Below are 26,758 nucleotides of genomic sequence, written 5' to 3' on the forward strand. Positions count from 1 at the left end.
TCCTGTAACTTGTTTGCAACAATGACATTTAAATATCTGTGTTACATATTCATTTAAATAAATGGCTCATTATTGTGTGCGGTCATCTTTAGTAATAGCTGCCTGATCTTTAATTGAATAGGGTCGTTTTACATATAAGAAACCTGTTAACGGGTATAGCTGTTAATGCCAATACCAACTAGATAGCCTAAAGCATATTACATGAACAAGACCTGCCTTTCATCTCTTAGGACAGTGGATCTCTAACTGTGATTTAGTGGTACGCAGGCTTCCTTCTAGTGGTACGCAGAGGAATGAAATATGTCATGTACATGCTACACACATTTCAAAATTTATCAAAAATTATGTATATAACATGCCATATATGACATATAGCCTATATTTCTGAGGTAATCTGCCACGTTTTTAACTGTGCAGAGTTGTAGCTGCTTTACTAGGCCTACTACGCTACTGTATTTCAATACTGCTCATTTTGGTGGTACTTGGAGAGACCATTTTTTTCTGAGGTGGTACTTGATGAAAAACGTTTGAGAACCACTGTCTTGGGACAAATAATCATAGGTGTCTTTAACAATACATGCTTGATTACCCAAATCATTACAATTATTACATCTGAATGGAGCCTTTTAGTAAGCATAGTTCTTCACCAATACCAGTTTAATACTTTATATAATTATACACGTGGGGCATCACAGTGGTGCAGTGGGTAGCACGATCGCTTGACAGCAAGAAGGTCGCTGGTTTGAGCCTCAGCTGGGTCAGTTGGCATTTTTGTGTGGAGTTTGCATGGTCTCCCCGTGTTTGTGTGAGATTTCCTCCAGGTACTCTGGTTTCCCCAATGTCCATAAACGTGGTATGCATGCGGTGTGTGTGTGTGTGAATGAGTGTGTATATTTTCCAGTAATGGGTTGCAGCTGGAAGGGCATCCGCTGGACTTGTCAGCTGCTTTTGACACTGTCAACCACCAGATCCTGCTATCTATGCTCGAGTCACTGGGCGTTGCGGGCACTGTTATACAATGGTTCAGATCTTACCTCACTGACAGGTCATTCAGGGTGTCTTGGAGGGGAGAGGTGTCCAACCTACAGCATCTAAACACTGGGGTACCTCAAGGCTCTGTTCTTGGGCCACTTCTCTTCTCCATCTACACATCATCTCTAGGACCAGTCATCCAGAGACATGGATTCTCCTACCACTGCTATGCTGATGATACCCAACTATACCTCTCTTTTCATCCTGATGATCCCTCGGTTCCAGCTCGCATCTCAGCCTGCCTGTTGGATATTTCAGACTGGATGAAAGATCATCATCTTCAGCTGAACCTCGCAAAAACGGAAATGCTTGTAGTTTCTGCCAACTCGACTCTACACCATAACTTTTCAATCCAGATGGATGGGGCAACCATTACTGCATCCAAAATGGTGAAAAGCCTTGGGGTAACGATTGATGACCAACTAAACTTCTCTGACCACATTTCTAGAACTGCTCGATCTTGCAGATTCGCACTCTATAACATCAGAAAGATCCGACCCTTCTTATCTGAACATGCAGCTCAACTCCTTGTTCAAGCTCTTGTTCTCTCCAAACTGGATTACTGCAACTCTCTACTAGCTGGGCTTCCAGCTAACTCTATCAAGCCGCTTCAACTGCTCCAGAACGCAGCAGCACGAGTGGTCTTCAATGAACCTAAACGAGCACATGTCACTCCACTGCTAGTCCGTTTGCACTGGCTGCCAGTTGCTGCTCGCATCAAATTCAAAGCTCTGATGTTTGCCTACAAAGTGACTTCTGGCCTTGCTCCTTCTTATCTGCTCTCGCTTCTGCAGATCTATGTGCCCTCCAGAAACTTGCGTTCTGTGAATGAACGTCGCCTCGTGGTTCCATCCCAAAGAGGGAAGAAATCACTTTCGCGAATGCTCACGCTCCATCTTCCCAGTTGGTGGAATGAACTCCCTAACTGCATCAGAACAGCAGAGTCACTCGCTATTTTCAAGAAACGCCTAAAAACTCAACTATTTACTCTCCACTACACTTCCTAATCTGCAATTGCCTCTCTGAATATCACACTAACTGTACAAAAATAAAATAAAAATTGCTAATACTACTAATACTTCCCTTCTTAGACTTTACAGACCTGAAACTTGCCTATAGCACTTATTCATTGTTGCTCTTAGTTGTGAAAATTGCTTCCTTGTCCTCATTTGTAAGTCACTTTGGATAAAAGCGTCTGCTAAATGACTAAATGTAAATGTCAATAAAAATAAAGCATGTGCAGTATAAGTTGGCAGTTCATTCCACTATGGTGACCCCAGATTAATAAAGGGACTGAGCTTTAAAGAAAATGAATAAATATATATGAGTAATATCACACGAGGAGCAGTGCGATGTGGCCTTCTATCTGTTTTTGTATTTCTGTTTGTTGTTATGGCCTGTTGTTATTGCAATAAAAAAAATAAATGAATACATTTTTTTTAAAGTGCAATGTGGCTGTATATCAGCAGTGGTGGAAGGCATGTGTAATAGTGTACGCTAGGCACTCGAAAACGATTGTCTCTCTACCTGTTGTTTCAATCCCCTGACAACTTTGCTCATCTTCAGAGCTCCTTCATCTGTCATAGACAGCAAGAGTCTCGAGATGCTCAAAGCCCAGAAAAGGAACCAAAAACTATGTCAAAACATGTGACTTGTGACTTTAGTGGTTAAATTGTAATCAAGTTCCAAGAACATTTTGTGTGCAATAAAATGTGGAAAAAGTTTTTTGTCTCTGTATTCTTTTAATTTGCATTCAGCAGAAGAGGCTCAAACAGGGTTGGAACAAGTAGAGGATGAGTAAATAACAGAATTGTGATTTTTGTGAACTGCCCCTTTATTGCTTCTGTAAGTAAAGGTAAATTAAATATTATTACTGAAGATATTGCTAAACAATGGCAGGAAACGTTGAACACAGATAATAAGAGACAACAATTTATGTGGAAAAAAGGAAACTATATAGGCCTATGAAGATGTAGAAATAGAAAAGAAGAGGTCATAATTATGAGGATGAGATTTGGACTCAGATATTAATATGAAAGTAATGTGTTAGACATATACAAATCATCATAAAGTGGATTAAAAAAGTTAAGAAAATATTTAGATTTAAGGTTTGTGTGTGAGAGAGCAGATATAGTGTAAAGTGAAAACTATGGGAGAAATGTAGCAATAAGTCATGACTGCACCTGGAAGTGGCAAAAAAGCTAAACAAAAAAGACTTTTATTTTGGCGTTGCGTGTGACGTCATCAGGCGGCGCCGCTTCAGCGCTGTAATTTAACAGGAGAAAGGTTTGTTTGAAAACGTTTACACAGATATAAACCGATTAAAAGTTAAGGTTCAAAAGTTTAAGGGTTTTATACAATGCTATATTATGTTCCTGCTTTTGGAAATATTATTTTAACCCTTTATACAACTATTATAGTATTTTTGTAGTACTATTTATTCTCAGTAACCGAAGGCTGTTGTTTGAATTAACAGAGAAGTGTGTAATAAGTGTTTTAATGAAACGTTTCACCAGATTTCTTTTTGTTAATTACTCTCATATAAAGAAAACATTGAAGCAAGTGTTGAATAGAAGTTATTTTGTTTCTGTTCATTGATTTATTAATTTTAAACAGGATTAAGTGTCCAAACGCAGAGAAAAACTCCTGCTGAAGCGACTCTCCACACTGTTATAAAGATGGCGTTTATTAAAGAGGAGAGTGAAGATGTGAAGATTGAAGAAACATTCACAGTCAAACGGGAAGATCTGCTGGAACAAACAGGTTAATTTTCATTCTTAAACACCAACTCAGTCATTTGATCTTCATTCAGATATATTTTAATAATAAGAATACTAAATTAAATCCATCTTGCAGCCCTGAGTGTGCTGCCTTGTTCTCCTAAACGCACATAAGCATTCATTAAAAGACAGGAATGAGGTTTTTTTTATTATTTTTTTTATACTTGTTCTCGTGTTTTTTGTCATTCATTTTATGTATTATTAGTCCCCATTTTCTCTACCTTCTCAAGTTTATTGCTTTTCTTGTTCTCCTGCTGTTGGTAAAGCATCCTTGAGCACTGGCGCTATATAAAATAGACAAAAACAATAAATTAAAAAAGTTTAACTGAGCTGAAAATATTTGACCTACAGTATTCTCATAGAAGATATCTGCTATTACAGTGATAGTGTTGGCTTAGTACTTTCCATTTGCATATGTCACGTTGATCACAATTCCCTTTTTTCATCAACTTCTTTATGGGTGTAATTTTTGTTACTAGTTCTCACAGATAGTTTCTAAGTTAGAATTTTATCATTATTATAATAACTAAATATCAGGGCTATTGAGTTTAACAGGGTTTCTGTGGGGTCTTAAATCCTAAAATCTAAATTTTAGGCCATAAAAAGTCTTTAAATTTTTATTAAAAAAGGCCATTTTAACTCTATCATAATGGTTTAATTATTTTTCTTACAATAACATTTGTTTAAATGTGCTTCATGTATTCACTGCTCAGGACACTGACCTGGAAAGTTTGTTGTGGATAGATTTAGCTTATTATAGTTTTTAAAACTTTTAAAACATTTGTTCATTTTTTTATTTTAAAGAAAGTTTATTTTGGAAAACAGTGTGTGGATACAAGTAAAGCTTGCTTGTTTTTACACAATATTTAAAATATTTTGCTAAGAAATGTGTAAATATTGTATTATTAAATGTTTTAAATGATTATTATTTTTTGATAGGGCAAACAAAAATATTTTTCACCTGGCCCATTTGAAAAATTCTTTAGCCTTTAGCCCTTTATGAGTCTAAAAATTCAATCATAACGATCTTAAAAAAATGTCTTTAAAAGTCTTACATTTTGCTTGGTGAAACCTGAAAGACCCTGGTTAAAAGTATGTCAAAAAATGTTAATTTCTCTTTGTTTGCCAAATTGTGTATTGTGGCAAAAATTGTAAATAAGAGCAATTGCACACTGGATAATTGTTTTCTTTGGTGTCAAATCAGTAAAATTGGTTTTGCCCCATTAAGTTGTTTAAATAATGTTTTATCACAAAAGGATTACTGTATTTGGAAAATGGAGCTCATCAATACTTTTATCAGATCTTAAAACACACAGACATAAAGAATCAGCTTATGCCTCTAAACTTTGATGAGTTTTTTTTCCCCTACAGTGCATGCTGGGAACTATTTATGAATGTTTTATGATTGTCTTAACATGCTCTGCAGCCAAAAAATAAAAAAATCTCTAACCACTGTTGAGATAGATATGCTGATTATTGATGTCTGTGTCTCTAAAGTGATTCAGATGCTCAATGTGTTTTAATATAACACCACAGCTGAGGTCCATTCTCTTGAAAAACACTGAATTTGGTTTCTGATAGGATAAACCATCAATTACACATAATTTGGACAGTAATACATAATCTCTTATTGTTCTTTTCAAGAGTAAGAATCAATACATGGTCAGTCAACCTGATCATATTTGCTCACTATACACTTGTCATGGCAAGCAAAAAAATTGAACATTAAATTTCATCAAAGAGTCCAAGTAAACCAACCACTTTTCTCCACGAAGGTGAAATCAGGGGAAAAAAATAAGTTTTTTTTTTTTTTTTTTGTAAAATGTAAATAACTAAAACAGTTCATTCTGAATAAATCTCATATGGACTTCTGTTTCTCCTTATTAACAGCAGGTGTTCAAAATCAGTGCTCAATCAACACTTAATTAACCCCATCATTGTCTCATTAACTTTATCTCTGCTGCTGAGTAAATTTTTCTCTATTTAGAGAGGGAGCAAATATTCTCTGAACAGAGTAAATTTTACTCTGAGGATTTTGCTGTGAATTAATAAATCGGTTGATGGAAATGTCATGATGTACATAACTTTTGAAATAAAGGCATAAAAACATGCGCATAACTGAGTTGGATAAACTTTTTATTCAATAAAAAAGCTAAACCTACCTAAACTACTCAAGCACTTTTGCTGAACAAATTCCAGTATGAACATTGAAAAAAGGTTTGTTATATGAGATCATATGATATGGCAGCTCGATTATGGGAAAAATTATAATCAAGATTATTTTGGTCATAATTGTAATCACAATTATTCAAAACAATTATCAGTTGAAGTCAAAATTATTCACCCTCCAGTACAATTTTTTTGTATAAAAATCTTTCCCAAATGATGTTTAACAAATTCAGGAATTTTTCACAGTATTTCATATAACATTTTTTTTCTTCTGGAGAAAGGCTTATTTGTTTTATTTCAGCTAGAATAAAAGCAGTTTTTAATATTTTAAAACCTATTTTGAACGTCAATATTATGAGCCCCCTTAAGCAATATATATTTTTGATTGTCTGTAGAAGAAACTACTGTTATACAAGGACTTGCCTTAATACCCTAATTAAGCCTTTGAATGTCACTTTAAGCTGAATGCATGTATCTTGAAAAACATCTAGTAAAATAAAATGTACTGTCATCATAGCAAAGATAAAAGGAATCTGTTATTAGAGATGAGTTATTAAATCTTTTATGTTTAAAAATAGGTTGAAAATAAATCTTAACATTAAACGGAAATTGGTCGGAAAGGGTCGCTAATAATTCAGAAGGGCTAATAATTCTGACTTTAACTGTAAATATGCAGTTATTTTCCTCCTTGTAAATGAGGAAAGGAAAATAAATGTAATAGAATAAAAATATGAAACAAACTTTAAGCATCTTCGCTGTAAGAAAAAAACTTCAGCTACAAAAGTCCTGCAGTCAAGAGCAGTGAGGGATTTTCTCAGGCGGCAGCAGGAATATCGCACGCTGTCACTTTAGGAATAGTGCTGCTCTGATATGGTTTCTCTTTCGCGTGTCTTTTGATTCTCAGCTTGTTTGTTTATTACACAAATGAGGGTTAATATGAATAATCACTAAACACCACGCTCTGACACAAATGTGCATGTATTTGACCATTAAAGCGCTCGCATTAAGATGGCGTTAGATGTGTGTGCTCTGCTCGTCTCTGAGGCTAAGCACGTACACACACAGAAGCATGCGGTCTCGATTGTGCATTTTTAAAATATGAATGATTTGAACGTACATCAATAAATGATGCTCATCCTATGCTGCAAACGTTACATTACAGCACATTCTTTTAGTCATTTTCACGTGGAACTGAGCTTTGCAGAGCAAAAAATGTGTACAACTGGAAAGGGGGCTGTATATGATGCAATAATCATTTATCTCGATTAATGTATTTTCATAATCATAGTAAGCTAAAATCAAAATTGGATTTTTTCATCATATGATGATGAAAATGAGTGTGAATGGACATACTTGATTCATTGGATAGAAACGCTGATTTATTCACATATTGTTTATGCAATATTCCAGTTTTGCAAATAAGTCACACAAAGAAGTCATGTACGAGAATGGCTTGTCCTTCTTTAATGAATAATGAGCTTTAATTCACAGACCTTCGACAGGGACATGTACTGTAACTAGAATAATGGGGTCATTACTAGGGATGTAACGGTATTGTAAATACCGTCATACCGCAATATTAATTTTTTTCGATATTACCGAAGTCGCATGACTCGGTAAAACTATAGGTCTTCTGAGAAAATTTGCTCAGGCGAATGAAGCGAACAGGAGGTAACGAAAACTACAATTGCCATCAGCCCATGCTTGTCCATCATCCCTTGCGGTCTGTTGTTGCTACAGATCCAGTAATGCGGAAATGGAGTGAGCTGCTAGAAGCGGGGATGAAAAGAGCTGGAAAACTCTAAAGCAGGTCGCACACCAGAAGCGCCGCTCGGCGCCGCGACACGGCGCGTACATGACAGATTAAAGTATCGCACACCAGACGCGCACATTCGAATGATATTTAACATGAAACTAATCAGATGGCGCTCTGTGGCGCGGCTGAAAAATGAACTGCGTCCTGAGCCGTCGCCGGGCGCCGCCGACAGCCGCCGACTTGCGGTGCCGGTGTGTGTATCCTGATAGAAACCTATAATTAGAATTCTAAAATACGTGGCGCTGCGCGGCGCGCCGCCGAGCGTCGCTTCTGGTGTGCGACCTGCTTTACACGCACAGTTCAGTCCTGCATCTTCTCCGTGTAAGTTCAGACTTCGCAAGTTTGATCAAGGCTGCAGTCTCTTCTTCTCAGTTTGATATGGAAAAGCAGACTATACCGAGGACACGGGTAAATCTTCAAAGGGAACAGTGTACTTTATAACTTCATTCACATCACCCTGGCTTCGTTGTTTCACTTTCTCAACAATAAAATGTAAACATGATTTAAGGAACTGCCTATTTTCATTTTAATATTAGCAACTTAGACAGCAGAAATGTTGAGGCGCCGTGCTGCATGAGCGTTATCACTGTGTGGATATTTATAACAAAACGGAGCCGATAACAACTGCCTCCTTTCAATTTCAGTGAAAATACGAAACACAGCCTCTCTTTTGCTGAGTATCAGTTTTAAGAATCGATAATGGCCATTTTAAAAGTATAACATACAATAAGTTTATACATTATAGGAAATAAAGGCGATCAGTCAATATACAGAATGTACGTGGTTACATTAATCATTAACCTATCTTTGCGCTCAGCCAAAACACGTTACCTGAGAACAAGTAATAGATTCCAATGCCCAAAGTCAGGGAATATGTCGTTAGATAAAGACAACAAGATAAATGAAATATCCCGTTTAATAAATATAGTGAGATTAGATCCAGCGGGAGATGCTTGATGAGAAGTCCGACTAGCAGAGCTCTCATCTGGGTAGATGGGCTGAGTGTGATTAAATGTTGAATGTGATGAGTTTTCAACAATACTAAATTGAAACTTTATTTTTTTACATGGTTTAATAATTTTTTTTAATTAAAATTGAAGTTCCTGTTTCAAAGCTTACAGATAGATGACTAATTTGTATGTCATTGACACTTTTGGCACTTTTTTGGAGTATTTTCATAAGTTTTGTTTTTTCCTGTAAATGATTCAATAAATACCGTACCGTGACATTCATACCGAGGTATTACCGTACCGCGAAATTCTGATACCGTTACATCCCTAGTCATTACTCATTCTAAAAACTATATTTAGCACTGCTTACATTCTTATTATTCAAATATTTTATATTCAGTCTTCAACTTTTCCACAACACACATATTGAACAACAAATTAACACGGTTCATAGCTACAGACATACTCACACCCCATAAATAAAAATAAATTAAATAAATCAATCAAAATATATAAAACAAATTAGGGATAAACTCTCACTTAGGATATAATAACCCCTGAGCGTTCAATGTAGGATAGGAAAGGCTGCCAAACCTCATAAAAGTTCTTTTTTGTAGAGCCTTAGATGGTGTAATTAAAGTGCTCGAGTTTAAGACGTGATAACACTTGTAATATCTAATGTTTGTTTGATGGCGGGTTTGTTTTATTGCACCTGAGAAGAATCTGGCGTTTGGCCAATAAAGAAGAATAGTCAAGGATTTCTACGTGATTAAATGACAGGTACATTCTTCTGGCACTATACCAAAAATTGAGGTCAAAGGATTAGGATTAATATTTTTATTACATTTAAATGAAAATGATCTAAAAATATTGGTCCGAAATCTATGTAATCTAGGGCATCCGCAGAACATATGACTCAGATCTGCTGGCTCTAAACCACATCTGGGGCAAGATGAATCTGACCCTGGATACATTTTTGCCAGCTTGTTCCCAGATAGGTGAAGCCTATAAAGCACCTTAAACACCATGTCTAATACATACAGAAGATGAGTGTACCAGTTCTATGGCATATTGCCAGGCTGTATCTGATATTTCAAATCCCTGTTAGTCTTCCCATTTTTGCTTTATATGATTTAGGGAATGGGAGGCAGTTCTTTGGATCTCTTCATATAACATGGACATCATACCCCTTTGATATGGGTTTATATTTACCAATTCTTCTATCCAGCATGCTTCTGGTTGGTTCAGTGAAGGAGAGAAGTCTTTTTTTTAACAAAACTACAGACCTCAAGGTACCTAAAAAAATTAGACTGGGTAATCTCAATGTCTGTTCTTAACTGTTGAAATGAGATAAATATGCCATCTTTAACAGGCCCTTAACAAAGTTAACTCCCTTCCTAGACCATCATTGGAATGCTGAATCTATAAGAGAGGGAGGGAATAACGGATTTAACAAAATGGGAGCAGAAGGCAATGCTTGTTTATTATTAAAGTGAGGTCTGAATTGTGACCATTTTCTGAGTGATCCATTAATAACTGGGTTTTTTGTAGAATTTTCTTTACTCACTGGAATCGAAGCACAAAGTAGTGAACATAAAGACACTGGATTAGACGTGTGCTGTTCCATCAGTAGCCAAAGTGGGGCCTCATCATTACAAATGTTGGAAAGCCAGAACAGTGTTTCTATAATCAGTTTGTATATATTGGCCGTCCAATAATAGGATATATGCTGAAGCATGCTAATAGGACTTTTAATTTGCCAGAAACCTGGGTTAAGCTCTTCCGGTAAACTGTATGCCAATGTAAAACACTGTATTTTTAATGGCTATGCCATACATAAATTGTTTCGATGAAGTTTATTTTTATTTTTTTTTTTGCTTGTAGCAAGGATGAACACAAAAATCTTTTAACAGAGGGCTGTTCAAAGCCTAAAAAATACACACATTGTTGAAAACCCTGCGAATCCAGACCTTATCTATTAATGATTAAGCATGGACATTTAAAGGACTAGTTATCCTTGCGCTTATGCGTCCACAACTTTACATTATAGAAAATGTGTGCAGTGTATGTTACCTTATGGAGTCACTCTCTTGGCATTGCATATTGGGGATGCATAAAACCCTGGTATGTGCGATTCTTTCTTATTCAAAAGTCCTGTCCTTAATCCGCTGGTCAGGTAATCAAAATGTCGGCAACTTGATGTTTAACTATGGGTGGGTCGCGGGTAGATAAGATCAATAGCCATAATTACGCAACGCATACTCTCATTTTAAAAATCACGTGACCATCATCTCACAATGTTTAATAATAAACAATCCTATTTTTTATTAAAACAAAAGGGATTTAGCACTGACCAGCCAATTGCAGAGAAACAAGCAACCATTGCGGCAACTGTAGCTAGGACTTTTTCCAAAGCTCAGCTCTTCTTTTTTGCACTTGATTATAATTACTTGATTAAATACAGCACTGAAATTAACTAATAATTAAGGCATAAATGTTTTTGAGCGAAAAAGTCTATTTTTAGGATATCTGTAAATGCAATCAGAGCCAAAGTTGTGTCGCCTAATAATTATATAAATTCTAATAAAATGAAAGCCAAAATAAACAATTCATTGCATTTTTCGTTTGATAAAAATATACAGAAACGAAAAAAACAAAAAACAACGGATATCTAGTTTGTATTATTGTGCTTTAATATAAATAAAAATATGCTTAGTCCATTTAAGCTTAACGGCTATATATGCCGCCAATAGACAAGCCTTTAAAAAAATTATTATTTCACTGTGTACTGGATTATTATTGATATTTTACAATAAAAACTAAATGTAGCATGTCTCCCTGTCATTAAAAACATGCAATTCATAACACACTAGAGCTGTTGGCCTATATGCAGTGTGTAATCTTTCAGGGCGGTGTTGGTTACTGCACACCACCTTATTAAACTCCCATACCTCTGAGGGAGATTATGTTACCCGGTTTTAAAAATAAAAGGCATTTTAAAATAAGAACAAGTAACAAATAAGTCCCGTGGACTTTAGCACCTGTTATCTTACCAGTGCATGTAGAGTGTATAGCGCTCTTGTAGCGCATCTCATGTGCCAGTTGGTGTGAGAAAGAGAGTGCGTGCGTAAAGAGCTCAAAGCCGACATATAACCAAAAGCAAGATCATATTGTTATAAATATTCCATTAACAATACTTATCGAAATATTTATACATTTACATGGTGTTTATTGAGATTGTGTGATCTGTATAGGCTGTCTGATCTATACAGAAGCCAGCCTGATTTCATCCGATCAGCGCGGTTCAAACGAAGATCAGTGGTTTTTACGTGCTTTGGTGGTTTGGCAGGTTTTTACATCCTTCATACATGTTGAGAGATCGAGTTAATCGACTTGATAAGGGAATATGTCTTGACAATCCACAAAGACGTGACTTAGTAAAGCGTGGAGTCATGTAGGATTTTACTTGTTGCATTAGTCTGAAAGTAAATCGCTTCGTCAGGCAGTGGTGGAGTAGAGTATTTGCACCAGCTATTTGATGCATGCCCACAACTTTATGCATTGGGTTAAATTAGGCTGTCCAGTCTTTGTGTTCTGTCCGTCACTACCAGACTTAAAACCCAGACAGACAGTCTGGTAATAGAGAGTGAACCAAATCGCACTGGTGCAATTATAATGCATCTAATGTTTATATATATATATATATATATATATATAATTTAAAAAAATCTCGATTTAATTCAAAATTAAATTGTCTTACAACGTAAATTCGAATTAATCTAAAAAATCGCTTAGCCTTGGGAACAACACTAGCTCGGCATATACCCTATAGTAAAATAAATTTGGCATTGCCAATCCACCCTCTTCCTTCTTTCCAAGAATTCCTTTCTTATGTGAGGAAATTTCTTATCCAAGAGAAATGTAGAAATACAATTATTCAACGCCTTGAAAAATGACTTGAGATTAAAAACAGGCACGGTCTAAAATAGAAACAGAAATCTTGGTAGTATTGTCATTTTAATGGAATTGATCTTCCCAGCCAAAGATAAAGAAAGAGTTGACCACCGCGTCATGTCTCGTTTAGCTTTGTCTGAAGTTGTTTTAAAATTATTATTGAACAAATCCTTATATTTAAATGTCACACTCACTCCCAGATATACCAATGTATCAAGACTTACTGAAAATGGAAAGGATTGAAAGGACATTTACTGTGCTCTATCATTGATGGCAGGGCCGGAGTGGGACTCCTTTTCAGCCCTGGAGTTTCAAGCCTCACACCGGCCCACCTCAGTTCACGACTGACTATATTAAAACAAGGTCATTTCCAATGCAGTTTATAATTACACTATCACATCTTTTTTTGAGAAAACAGCTGCTTTATAGCTTCAAATGTTCAACAACCCTAACAGTATTATATGTCTTAACAATAATAAAAAAATAATAATAACATACTCAGACGAGGATCAAACCCGGATTGGCAGCGTCATAATCTAACGTGCTATCCACTGTACCACAACAGTTGTATGTTGTAGAGTGACTCATCTGAGTTATATCATCATTAACCTGCAGGCTGGTTATATATATATAAAGAGCAGAGCTGTGGTAAAATAATGAAAAAGAAGACTGTGATCAAGTAAATAAATAAATTAATTTAAAAAGTGTGGCTGCTAAAAGCAACAGATTCTGGAGCTAGGGACACCGGCCCTCGCGGCCAAAAACGAACCGGCCATCCGGGAATTCTCCCGGTCCTCCCGATTAGCCAATCCGGGCCTGATTGATAGGGAAAAGGAGACACTTTGCTAGATTGACTTTATCCGGAAACATTTCCAAATTCTGAAATGATTGTAAAAGCTTTTGGAATACAAGTATCTGGACTTGACAGAAAAAGATGATGATCATCTGCATATAGCAGGAGCTTATGTTCTTGTCCCTCTCTGAAAATTCATTGCAAGCCATCTGAGTTCCTTAATACAGTTGCAAGAGGTTCGATGGCAATGTCAAAGAGCAGAGGGGACAGAGGGCAGCCCTGTCTCATTCCCCTAGAGAGTGGAAAGCATTTAGAAATTATGTTATTTGTTTGAATGGATGCTTGGGGCCTGGAATATAACATTTTAACCCAGGAACAGAATCCAGGGCCAAAGCCAGATTTTTTTAGCGTTGTAAATGAATAGATATACTCTATTCTTTTAAATGCCTTATGGACATATAAAGAAAATGTTGTTATTTTTAGTTATTGGTATTATTTTTAGGTGAATAAATAATATTTAATAAGTGACAAAGGTTGTAAGATAATTGTCTCCCAACTATAAAACCAGTTTGATCTTACAGATTTTTCTTTCTCATGACAATTTTACTTTCTCATGACAATCTAATTGCCAGCACTTCAGCCATGATCGCAGCAGAGTTAGCTGATCAAACGATAAGATAAGGGGAGTGAATCCGAGAAGAGATTCAGCACTACCTTGCACAACAGGGGTGTAAGCTTGGCAAAGAAACTTCTCATAAAACTCGACTGGGAAGCCATCAGGGCCTGGTGCTTTTCCGGTATTCAATTTTTTGATTGCATTTTTGATTTCAGACGTTGTTATAGTTCCTTTAATGCCAACTTATCTGAATTGTTGAGGGATGGTAATTCTGAATAATTAAAAAAGCTCTTAATTTGTTCAGTTTCGTTTACCTCAGATAACTGCAAAGAGTTTCATAGAAGCTTTTAAATTGATCATCAATTCCCTGTTGATCAGTAATAATACTGCATAATCCTTACTAACTGCTGCTATGAAACCAGCTGCTGAGGATTGTTTCAGTTGGTAACACAATAACCTGCCAGCTCATTTCCCATGTTCATAATGAATCTAGCATGATTTTACGTGGAGATCCTCTGCATTTTTATCTGTTAAGGAGTCATATTCTGCTAGCAGAATAAGTCTTTCTAATGGAGCTTTTCGGAAGGTGATGTTTAGGGGAGCTGATCGATTGTATTAATTTTATTCATAATCTCTGTAAACTGTTTTGACTTTCTTTTATTTGCACTAGCTTAAAATGAAATAATCTGTCCTCTTATATATGCTTTGAGTACCTCATAGGATGCGATAACTTATCTCTGGGGATTTATTTGTCTCAAAGAAGAAATCAATTTGAGGATCAATAAATTTTACAAAATTGTTGTCTGCCAAGAGTCTCGAGTTAAACCGCCATGTACGTTGGGGGATTACAGTGCCTGGAAAACAGCTTTAGTGAGACTGAACAATGGTCTAAATTAACAATACTACCATAATCTACTTCTGACATTAGGGGAAGTAACTGTTTGTCCAGGAGAAAATGGTCAATCCTGGAATAAGTTTGGTGCACTGGTAAAAAGAAGGAAATTTGCTTGGAAGATTAATATTTAAATCTCCAGGGCCCGGTTTTTCAAAAGTAATCCACTAGGATTTTGGATAAGGGATTGGATCAAATCTTGAAAATGGGTTTTTCAAAAGAAAAAAACGGATTACCTGATCGGATTAGATCACGTAATCTAATCTTGGTTTTGATCTGGATCAAACCTTTACTTTGGGTTTTTCAGACCTTTTTTGTAGGATTTGGATCACTTTGATCCAAAAACCTGGATTAAACTGATCCCATTAGAAGGGTGGATTTAGTGTGGATTTTATGCCCAAAATGTAATGAAAACTTTAAAAATGTATTAAATAATACTAATTTTGGATCATGCAGTATCTTACGAGATATACTATTTATTCATAAGGTTTTAATTTTATTTTTTCATCTGTCAGGCTATAGTGATTATTGGCTTTATCATATAGGCTATCAGTATAGGCCTACAGCAAACAGCTGTCAAAATTGACCAGAAACAATACACTTTATTCTGTCACTAATTGATATATATATATATATATATATATATATATATATATATATATATATATATATATATATATATATATATATACACACACATTACAATGGAAAATATTTTTGTTTTTAGAATATTTATTAGTGATGCATGCAATGACTACCGAATAACAAAAAAATGCAAAGAATGGCAATCGCTGATTTTTTTAAATCACTTTCAACAATTGCAAAAAGAGACTGAAAGGGCAGAAGCACAGCTTCGTCTGGCAGAGAAACAACTGACTCTAACCAAACTGCAGCAAACCAAGGCCAATGACTTGAGATTCACCTCCTAAAGGCTACGCTCAGACAAGCTACTCTCTCCATATCAGATGAGGAAGTCTGAAATTATTGTGGAGTTTTTAACATTAAGTCTTTTTTTGATTTACATCTATATTTGAAACTTATTATAAATATCCTCAATGTACAGTGTTGTAGGTCTCAGATGAGTGAACTGCTGAAATAGGATGGGGTGGGGTTTTTCTTATTTTTATTATTTATTATTATTATTATTTTAATAATTATTAAATTATTTTTAGTTTTCATTTCAAATAAAAATAAAGTTATATTGGCCCCACGCTGGCTATTCTATTTGTCGCTCTTTACATATCTATAGTTCTACATTGTGATGTCCTATCCTGTTTGAGCACTGGTTATCCAGATTTAGTGATCCTGAAAAGTTCCTATCCGGATCAGATCGATCCAATCCGATGTTGTTTTGAAAAACTGGCTCAAAAAGTAAGCTGGATTACGTGATTAAGGATCACAAAAACAGAATTACTAAATCCGGATAAATTTTATCCAGATTAAACGTTTTGAAAAACCGACCCAAGAGTCACATACAAAATATGCCTGAAGGAAGGAGTTGATAAATTGTGCTTGCCAACATTATGTATTACTCGAAGAGCTAGAGCGGTCCAAAATAGGGTGCAAAACACAATTTAAATTCGCCTCCTAAAATTAAATTGTGTGTAAAGACTAGGCAAAATTGAAAATAAAATCACTGAAAAATTTTACATTGTCCCAATTAGGAGCATACACATTGGCCAGGACCACAGACATGTTAAAAGTTTAGATTATATATTTGCCATTTTTATCCAACACATTTGACTCCATAACAAACTACTTTCTTATGTGTGAGTACAGCAACATCCCTACTTTTACTATTGAAGTTAGAATAATATATCTTTGTGTATAGCCTCCTCTATTAAGTTTAGAATAGTCTTTTTTCAACAGATGTGTCTACTGTAAATATACAATATCAAATTTTAACTAATTAAGATATGCAAACACCTTGTTTCATTTCACTGGGTGATTTAGCCCCTGCACATTCCAACTGGTAAAGTTTGTCTTTACTCCATCCATTTTATGGAGGGCTGTCGAAAACATTTATCAGGAGTATCCGAAAGGTCTGTGGGTTTTGTATGTAGGGGGATGTGTGGGGGAGAGAAAGGAGAGGGAAAAAGAAGAAAAAAAGGGCTGATTGTAAATACACTTATAAACACGAAACAAGACAATATTGAAACCTTGCGTGTAAACTTGCACACACTTCCAGCTACTCCCACTCTTAACTAGCTTACCATGTGGGACCTCACATTCAAAACAATTTGCACAGTTCTTGATGTTTTACTACAAAGCTACCCTATTATTGACTAAATATACTTAAGAACTAGAAATAACAACAATAAACATGCAATAGTGGTAATTTAAAAGTTAACCGTAGAGTGACATTAACATTTGTATTGTCTTTGACAGCCCAGTGTACTGGCGTGATTGCCTTCATTTCAATAGCTTTCTTCAAAATATTCTCTTTTTTGGAAAAGTAGTGGCATTTAATTACGAAGGTGCGTGGCGGTTCCTTGTCGTCCACTGGTTTGCTGCGTAGAGTGCGGTGTGCCCGGTCCAGAAGTAAAGTCTTCTCCAGGTTCAGGGTATCTTTCAGGAAGCCGCCTACAAATTCCGTCACGCGTCTGCTGTGTTTCCATCTTTCTTTAACTCCCGTAATGTGGAGATTTGAGCGGCGAGACCTTTGCTTAAGATCTTCAATTCAGTCCCTCTGCAGAGCCAGCTCCTTTTACACGATACTAAACTCTTTTTTCAGGGTAGTAAGAGAGTCGGAGTATCCACCCAACACAGACTCCAGACCAGTCACTCGCTCTTCCGCTGCTTCCACTCTGGCGTTAATGTGCTCCACAGCATTGTATAACTCTGCCCGAAGCTGGTCAGTTTAATTCCAAAGTTCATTTGACTGTGCAATGGCCTTTTCTTCAATTTAAGCAATCAAATCGCCCTTTAGTGAATCAATAGCTTGACGGACCGCGCCGTTATCACTCGCCGGAGCTTTCTTAAGCCTGGTTTATACTTCTGCGTCAGGAGACCGGCGTAACCCACGGCGCATGCAACGCGCGTAGCTGTGCATTTATACTTCTGCGCGCTGTCTCTGTTAGTCTGCATTAACACTTCCGAAACACTAGTTGGCAGTGAGGTGTAAATGTTTCTCTGTGTCGAGTTTCTTCTCTGCTTTTTTGCGTTTCCTGAACACTTCCGGGATGTAAAAGTGGCTCAAACTCGCTCATTTTGAGGCAGGAACCGGCGGACGTGCAACAACTTTAACTATGAGGTAAACACAAAACAAAACTTTCCATCCGGAGCTCCTTCACAGGACTCCACAGCTTGTAAACAATCGCTTGCGCCATTCGCGCGGCTCTCGGTCCCGCCCAGACTCGTCAACGCTACCAAGCCGACCAATCACAGAGCTTACGCTACGCGTCGTTGCGACGTGTAGTTACATTTGTTGAGAGGTGCACGTCAGTGACGGCCACGGCGAAGGGCTATGCGTCAGCGCCGTAGCATACGCCGGCGTTTGACGCAGAAGTATAAATCAGCCTTTAGATACAGCTTGCTCTTCAGGGTTAGCATTAGCATAAAGGCTAGTAGCGGATTTAGCCTCCCTACAGTTGCTTCGGTTTACGCTCAGAACAGCTAGACTCCGACACTTATAAACACTTATTTTCCAGTATAGGTAGGTTTAAGGTAATAGTATTTAGGATGAAAGCAATATAAAACGAAATTAAGTTTCACATGAGGACCTCAGCAGTTTGCGTCTTTACATGGCGCAGCTCTAACTGGAAGTCCAAAACAAACAATATAACAACAATCACAATGAAAAACAAAACACTTAGCACTTATAACTCAAATGAAAGTGAAAGGAAAAAACGCAAATGATTCAGGCCAGCAGATTTGTCACATTTGAAAATGGGGAAAAAATAATGAATAATATTAGTACAAGGAAAAACAAACAAGAGAAATAAAATGAGAATTTGGGGAAAGAAAAAAAAACCTTTTGCTTCTAACCCATGAAGTTAAGGGGACAATGGAAATGCGAGGGGAATGGTGAATGTGGAGGTTTGGATGTGAAGGTTAAGGGCGTCTACGACCCCAGCCGCTGAGTAGGCTACTGACTTCATGCCAGTGAGATGAATCGGTAAGAAGATTTTGTTCCAGACACACTGCTCTGAACTCTTTGGTGATGCACTCATTCACAGACATCACAAGCTCTTCAGTAACAAGACACAGTGTTTCTCACACCCAGTCGTTAAGTTTTTCACTGCTCGTCTCAACCCGGTTTCTCTACTCGTTTCCCCGCACTGCAACATTTCAGTTAACTTCTCTTTATTACGCACACCACATAATGCTGTTCTCTTTAACTCTCCTCCTCTTCCTTTATTCTCTGACCCATTTCCTCTTTGCCATCCCATGGGTGGAGACCAATTAAACAATGTTGACTGTCGTCAAAGAAAACACCAACAATCATAAATGCATGATTATATGCTGTCATGGCTTTGCAATCCTTAAAATTTTGTTATAATCGAGGCCAATGGAAAAAAAACAGCCATGAATATAAAGAAAAGGGAGTAAATTTGCCCAGAGTGTGGTGATTTTTTTTTATATTTCAAAGTATTTTCCCAGAAAATGTCAAAATAAGATGTCTCCAAATATCAGTCCGTTTGCTGAAACTCAGAGAAAGTTTTGGCCAAATTAAGCCTCAAAATCACCCCAGAATGGATGAAAATAACCCAACAGCACACAAGGGGAAAAGTGCACATTCCAGCCTTTATGCAGATGCTGTACAGATATGTCTCATGTCTGCGAGGCAAATATTCAGCTGTTTGGTCAGCTGTTACCCCAGAACGTTTTTTCTGATGCATTAACCAGTCAGGCACAGAATTAACAAGTATTCTCTGTCTGCTTAACACATTAAAAAAAAAAACATTTTGTTGTAATTGTAAATATTTACGAATAAAAATAGGCCATTTACAGCTTTCAAATCTGTCTAATTAACATGACCGAAATGACTTTTATGATTAATTATGTCAGGAAGTCTGAAAACTGTTTCTATTTACTATAACTTCTATGTTAAGTGGCTTTGACATAATTTACATAGTAAAAGCACTAGATAAATAAAGATGAATTGAATTGATTCTGCTGAAATGTGTACATGTTAATGGACCAAGCAAAATATGATTTGATTTATTCCAAATTTAATGTGCATCAAAATTACAGTGTGTGTAGCCAATGTTTCCAGTGTCTTTTCACTTTTCAGCTTTTGATGAGAATTTTAAGACTTAATGTGTGAGGGAGCCGTAGGTGAAGACATGGAGGCGGATTGAATCCAAAAGCTGGAGGTTTATTAAACAAACAACTAGCATCAAACAAAGGCAGAATCGTGATCATGAACCAGGCAACAACAAGCAAACAAAAAGGCAGTCCGAAAAGGCAAACAAGGCAGAGTCCAAAATCCAAAAACAGTGGTCAAAAAGAGCAGGCAAAAAGGTCATAACACAATGGCAGAAATAGCAGTAGGAAAACGCTTAGTAGGCAGTGAAACTGGCAATACTTCGCAATGAACACACAAAAGCAGTAGCTGCGTCCCAAATCGCATACTTATGCACTATTCTACGCCATTTTGTAGTATAAATAGTGTAAGTAGTGTGTTCACACTGAAAAGTCTAAAAATAATAAGTGCACTTTAATTACCCGGATGATGCACTCCTTCAGCCGATAAAACGAAGTGTGTAATGATGGACACTTCACACACTCAACTACCGCAGGTTTGCTTACGTAGCGGAAGGGGCGGAGCTATCGGGCACACATGTTGAATAACTTTATTTATTTTGGATGGTGAAAGCAAAGTGTGATTATAATGTGATTATATAGTGATTATAGCGCCTCCCGATGGTGAATGCGGTCATACTCACGGCAGGTATTATCTGATAACTCGGTCGTTTATTTCACTGATTTGGTGACCGTCAAACGTCATTAGAGAAACGGTTTGAATTTGCGCTTAGTAAAACAACATTAGTGTGCCATTTGGGACGCCACTACATACATATACTATCCTGTTGAGTGTGTAATAGCATAAGTACATAGTGCATGAGTGCATAGTGTATAGTGTGCCATTTGGGACGCAGCTAGTGTGCTTAAATATGGTGGCTACCAGGAAGTACCACAGAGGAAGTACCCAGTCAATATTCGGGAGAGAGCTCCCTCTGGTGGGCAGATGAATGGTAAGCTGCCATATTCGTTACAGAATCCCCCCCTCTATGAACACCTCCTGGTGTTCTTCTCATAGGTCTACCCCTTGGACGTGGTGCAGGGCGATCTGAATGTCGCTGGTGAAAAGGCAGGGAAATGACAACGTTTTTGTTAGGCAATTGTTAATACAGTAAGTTGACCACTGAGTGAGTTCACCATGGTTCCATGAAATGATAGGATCATGAACGGCCAACCAAGGATGGCCCAATATCATTTGGTACTTGCATGAAGGGACTACATAGAAGGTGATGGCTTCTTTGTGAAATAGTCCAATTTGGAGAGACACTGGTGCAGTGGTAGCAGTAATTCCAGAACCAATAGGGCTATTGTCTATTGTGGTTATGTTGATTACTGGGACACAGGGAGTTGTAGGAATCTTGAGTTTGTCCGTGAGTTCTTGATTGATGATGTTAACCACTGATCCAGAGTCTACTAATGCTGAAATACATTGAACAGCAGTATCAAATTCAATTCTGCATTCCAAAAGAAAATTTTGGCGATGGGAAATTTTAATGGTACTCACATGATATTGTGGAGCATGGCTCTTCTTGGTCTTGAGAGGGCATGCAGCATTTTGGTGATTTTCACCTCCACAATAGTAGCATAGATTCTCCCGCTGCCATCGTTCTCTCTCGTTGGAGGAGATGCGGGTAGAGGCAATCTGCATGGGTTCTGGGGCATCATGACTTGTCATGGCAGGTTCAGATTTGATTTGTAAAACCCGGCGTGAGCGTAGAGTGTTGCGCATAAGATTGTCTATTTTAATGGCTAAAGTGATAAGCTCATTAAAAGACAGATCAACTGCTTTGCATGCTAATTCAGCTTGTAATTGTGCATTCAGTCCTCGTTTAAATACAGCCTTGAGAGCCACATCATTCCAACCGCTTTGTGCAGCTAGTGTTCGAAAGTCAATAGCATAATCTGCAGCAGTGCGGTTTCCCTGTTTGAGATCTAGTAATTGTTCAGAAATGTCTTGTCCTCCTTCAGGATAACCAAAAACTTCATTGAGTTGAGAAATAAAATGGTTAAACGAAGACTGTACATGTAAATCACTCTCCCAAACAGCTGAGGCCCAGTCTAAAGCTCGTCCGGTTAATAAGGACATCATTACAGCACATTTCTTAGTATCATGAGTATAGGTTTCAGGCTGACTAGTAAAAAAGACTTTACATTGACGAATGAAGCCACGACAAAGTTCTGGCGAACCATCAAATTTATCAGGTAATGCTAGTCTTACCGGTGAGCTTTGAGGAGCAGGGAGAGAATGGATGAACTGTGTGAGACGGTCGTTGGCCTCCTTTAGATGCATCAACTGTTCCTGATACCCAGATAGCATTTCGCTTTTATAATTGAAAGCTGCTTGTAAATTAGAAACCTCCGCTGGATTGATGTTAGGCGAAGTATTCTGTGAGGGAGCCGTAGGTGAAGACATGGAGGCGGATTGAATCCAAAAGCTGGAGGTTTATTAAACAAACAACTAGCATCAAACAAAGGCAGAATCGTGATCATGAACCAGGCAACAACAAGCAAACAAAAAGGCAGTCCTAAAAGGCAAACAAGGCAGAGTCCAAAATCCAAAAACAGTGGTCAAAAAGAGCAGGCAAAAAGGTCATAACACAATGGCAGAAATAGCAGTAGGAAACCGCTTAGTAGGCAGTGAAACTGGCAATACTTCGCAATGAACACACAAAAGCAGTGTGCTTAAATATGGTGGCTACCAGGAAGTACCCAGTCAATATTCGGGAGAGAGCTCCCTCTGGTGGGCGGATGAATGGTAAGCTGCCATATTCGTTACATAATGAAAACTAATGTTTTATTTATTTATTTCAGACCTAATTAAAGAGAATGAGGAGAGTAAAGAGAAGGAACATCTTGTCAAAATTGAGGAAAAAACTCATTTACAGACTGATGGTATTTTAAAAAGGAGAGACAAGAATCATTTTACCTGCACTCAGTGTGGGAAGAGTTTCACCCAATCATCATCCCTTAATCAACACACGAGGATCCACACTGGAGAGAAACCATTCACATGCACTGATTGTGGGAAGAGATTCAGCAGATCATGGCACCTTAATCAACACACAAGGATCCACACTGGAGAGAAACCATTCACATGCACTGATTGTGGGAAGAGTTTCAGCAGATCATGGCAGCTTAATCAACACATGATGATCCACACTGGTGAGAAACCATTCACATGCATTCAGTGTGGGAAGAGTTTCTGCCGATCATCGTCCCTTAATCTACACATGAGGATCCACACTGGAGAGAAACCATTCACATGCACTCAGTGTGGGAAGAGTTTCAGCCAATCATCAAACCTTAATAAACACATGAAGACCCACACTGGTGTGAAACCATTTACATGCACTCAGTGTGGGAAGAGTTTCAGCCAATCATCAGACCTTAAACAACACATGATGATCCACACTGGAGAGAAACCATTTACATGCACTCAGTGTGGGAAGAGTTTCAGCCGCTCATCACACCTAAATGAACACACAATGATCCACATCAGAGAGAAACCATTCACATGCACTCAGTGTGGGAAGCGTTTCAGCCTATCATCATCCCTTAATAAACACACGAGGATTCACACTGGAGAGAAACCATTCACATGCACTCAGTGTAGGAAGAGTTTCAGCCAATCATCAAACCTTAAAAAACACATGAGGATCCACACTGGAGAGAAACCATTTAGATGCACTCAGTGTGGGAAGAGTTTCAGCCAATCATCACACCTTAATAAACACATGATGAGCCACACTATTCAGAGTAACCATTCACTTGCACTTAAGCCGCGGTAACACTGGACTTTTCTCCCCATAGACATCCATTCACAGCAAATTCATTGGTGTTAAATTTCAAGTGTTGTGGTAATTCAGAGTAAAGTGTTAAAATTTTAGAGTTAGATAAAGGTAAAATAACCCTCTCAGCTTTAGAAGCTGATTTGCCTCCTTGTCATACAGAGTAACATGTATCTATCTTGTATTTAGGTAGATAAACCCTTGTATTTGATAAACTAATCAGAGTGTCTGATCTCGCCCTACACCCTCATTCACCTGGCCCTTAAATTAGTCTATTAGTTTAGTCCACTAAGTTTAAGCAAAACCGCAGGTTTGCTTACGTAGTGGAAGGGGCGGAGTTATCGGACGCACATGTTGAATAACTTTATTTATTTTGGATGATGAAAGCAAAATTCTCCTACGAGAGTGATTATAGTGCCTCCCGAATGTTACGGCAGGTATAATTTGATAGTTCGGTTGTTTATTTCACTGATTTGGCAAGCGTCAAACATCATCAGGGAAACGGTTTGAATTTCCATTTAGTAAAAAAAACATTAGTGTGCCATTTGGGATAACACTACATACATATACTATCCTGTTGAGTGTGTAAGTGCATAGTGCATGAGTGTACAGCGTGCCTTTGGCATGCAGCTACAGACATCAAGAATCAGGATATGAACCTCAACCGTGGTTGCTAAAAAGAAAAAAAGCTGCATAGTTCATGCCGCAATGCATGCTGGGTGCCAGCATAGTACAAAGCTCCCAGCATGCATTGCAGCATAAATAAATTATGCAGCTTTATGTTATTACAATAGGAGACAGATCTTTTAGCTCTATGGCTCCAAGGCTATGGAACTCACTTCCAGTAGATCTTAGGAGCAGTGATAGTCTTCACAATTTTAAATAAAGTCTAAAGAATTATCTTTTTAAGCAGGCTTTTACTTAACATTTTTTATCATGTTTTTATTATGTTCTTTTATATTTGCTATTGCGTTTTAACTTGTTTGGTCAATGATTGTTTTTAGTAATGTTTATTTTTTTTGTTTGACTACTGATGCTTATTGTAAGGCAACCTTGGGTGTCTAGAAAGGCGCCATCTACAAATAAAATTAATTATTATTACAATCTCTTTCTTTTCCTTTATTTTGTGTTGTTTTTGGAAGGTAATGTTTCAGTAGTGTTTGGTTTTATTCTGGGTTGTTTTTTTTGATTGATTTTTATTTATCTTTTATCACATTCTCATTGTGAATGGTGTTTTTAAACCTGTTAATAAGTCATTAATTGTTGGAGCTTCAACGGTTTAAATTATGTATATTATGTATGACTTACACATAATTAATATGATACTGAATTGGAAAACAAGCAGGAGAAGATGGCTTTGATATCATAAATAATCTCTTCAGACTGACATATTATTTTTCTTTTGGCTTTCTATGCTACATGTATAACTAGTATGATTAACACTAAAGTCTATAGCAGCTAAAATAAAATATATTTTATAGCAAGAAGTTGAAGAGCCTGACTAAAGTAGACTCTGTCTTCCATCATGGTGACTTCAAATGAACAACAGAAATTTCATTAAGAGCTTTTGTTCACATGACAGAAATCAAGTCAAAGGTCAGTAATAGGTGAAGCTCCATGATAAGTTGTATAATGTGATGAGTTGTTTTAAAGATGTTGAAAAATAACATTTTTTATTGTGTAATTAGTTTTATTTTTATTGATCATTAGTTTATTTGGAGTTCTTTTTTTCTCTGTTGATTTCATCTTTGGTTTTGGCTGTAATTTGTGTTTTTCTTTCCAGTGATTCCGCTGTTAACAGTTGTTCATCAATAATTCTCAATCCTCCTTTAATTAGACACTTAATTGTCTCATTAACTTCATTACTGAGTGTTCAGCCCTCTGTAGTGAGGACACTAGTGAGGATTCTGCTCTGGGATTTAAGGCTTAAGTGTGTTTGAATGAAAAATACAGACTATGGGATTTGTTTTTAACAGAAATATTCTGGAAACTGAATTTACGAATGTAAAATGTTGAAAACAGCAGATTACTGGCAACCACAGCTGCTAGTATTTTGACATACATTTAACAGATATTTTACACAATAATTTTGCTAATTAACACTCTGAGTGTTAAAAATTTTAACACTTTCAAAAGTGTTATTTTAACACTTTTATAGTGATTTCCCATATAAACATTGAGAGAGTGTTAATTTTAACTCTAATGTAGTTAAATCTACCAAATCTAAAATTTGCAGTGTGAGTTCGATAAAAAAAATACAGACTGTGGAATGTTTTTTTAACAGAAGAATTCTGTAAAATGAATTTATGAATGTTAAAAACAGCAGATTACTGCCAACCACAACTGCTGGTATTTTTGCGTAAAATCAAAAAATGAAAAAAAAAAAAAAAAAAACAGCAAAACGTTTTTTGTGTTCTAAGTCCAAGATGAACTGAGAGTATTTGATGTTATAATGCATTTTCTTTTGTTTAAAGGTAACTGTAGTTACTAATGCAGTCAAAATCTGTTTGCTAGTTGCAATCACACATGAACATATTATTGCATCTAAAGACTTTACATTTTTGTGCATGTAGCGGCTACGTGGAGTAACAGCTGAGAGGCTAAACCAGAGACACGTTTTGTAACGCAAACATCAAATGTACACAAGGCAAGAAGTCGTTCCAATGTCATCACTCGTTTATTTTCCAATATAAAACATACCTTGATCTTTTGACAGTGTAG

At 36.9% G+C, this 26,758-nt stretch overlaps 1 protein-coding gene and 1 long non-coding RNA gene across 5 annotated transcripts in view; one reads left to right on the forward strand and one right to left on the reverse strand.

Annotated features, from left to right (window-relative positions):
• LOC137491103 (uncharacterized) overlaps positions 1–25,141 on the forward strand; it is a 1,183,352-nt gene extending 1,158,211 nt beyond the window's left edge. Inside the window, exons 1-4 of one of the 4 annotated variants that reach the window (XR_012402608.1) lie at positions 3,276–3,318; positions 3,649–3,795; positions 23,061–24,739; positions 24,783–25,141. Coding sequence is in view for 2 of the 4 variants with exons in the window: in XM_073948776.1 (XP_073804877.1) it covers positions 3,711–3,795; positions 23,061–24,037 (1,062 nt within the window). In the remaining 2 variants the exon portion in view is untranslated. Of the gene's footprint in view, positions 1–3,275; positions 3,319–3,648; positions 3,796–23,060 lie in introns of those variants that run through there. The other 3 variants (XR_012402609.1, XM_068220194.2, XM_073948776.1) reach the window with 3 other exon arrangements.
• On the reverse strand, positions 20,302–22,907 carry LOC137491344 (uncharacterized). The gene is made up of 2 exons (XR_012402818.1): positions 21,754–22,907; positions 20,302–21,668 (listed from the first exon to the last, which is right to left on the reverse strand). It is a non-coding gene; the product is annotated as an uncharacterized lncRNA (long non-coding RNA).
• Positions 25,142–26,758: the final 1,617 nt, after the last annotated feature.

This window comes from Danio rerio, chromosome 4 (assembly GCF_049306965.1).
Source record: "Danio rerio strain Tuebingen ecotype United States chromosome 4, GRCz12tu, whole genome shotgun sequence".
NCBI classification, from domain to species: domain Eukaryota; kingdom Metazoa; phylum Chordata; class Actinopteri; order Cypriniformes; family Danionidae; genus Danio; species Danio rerio.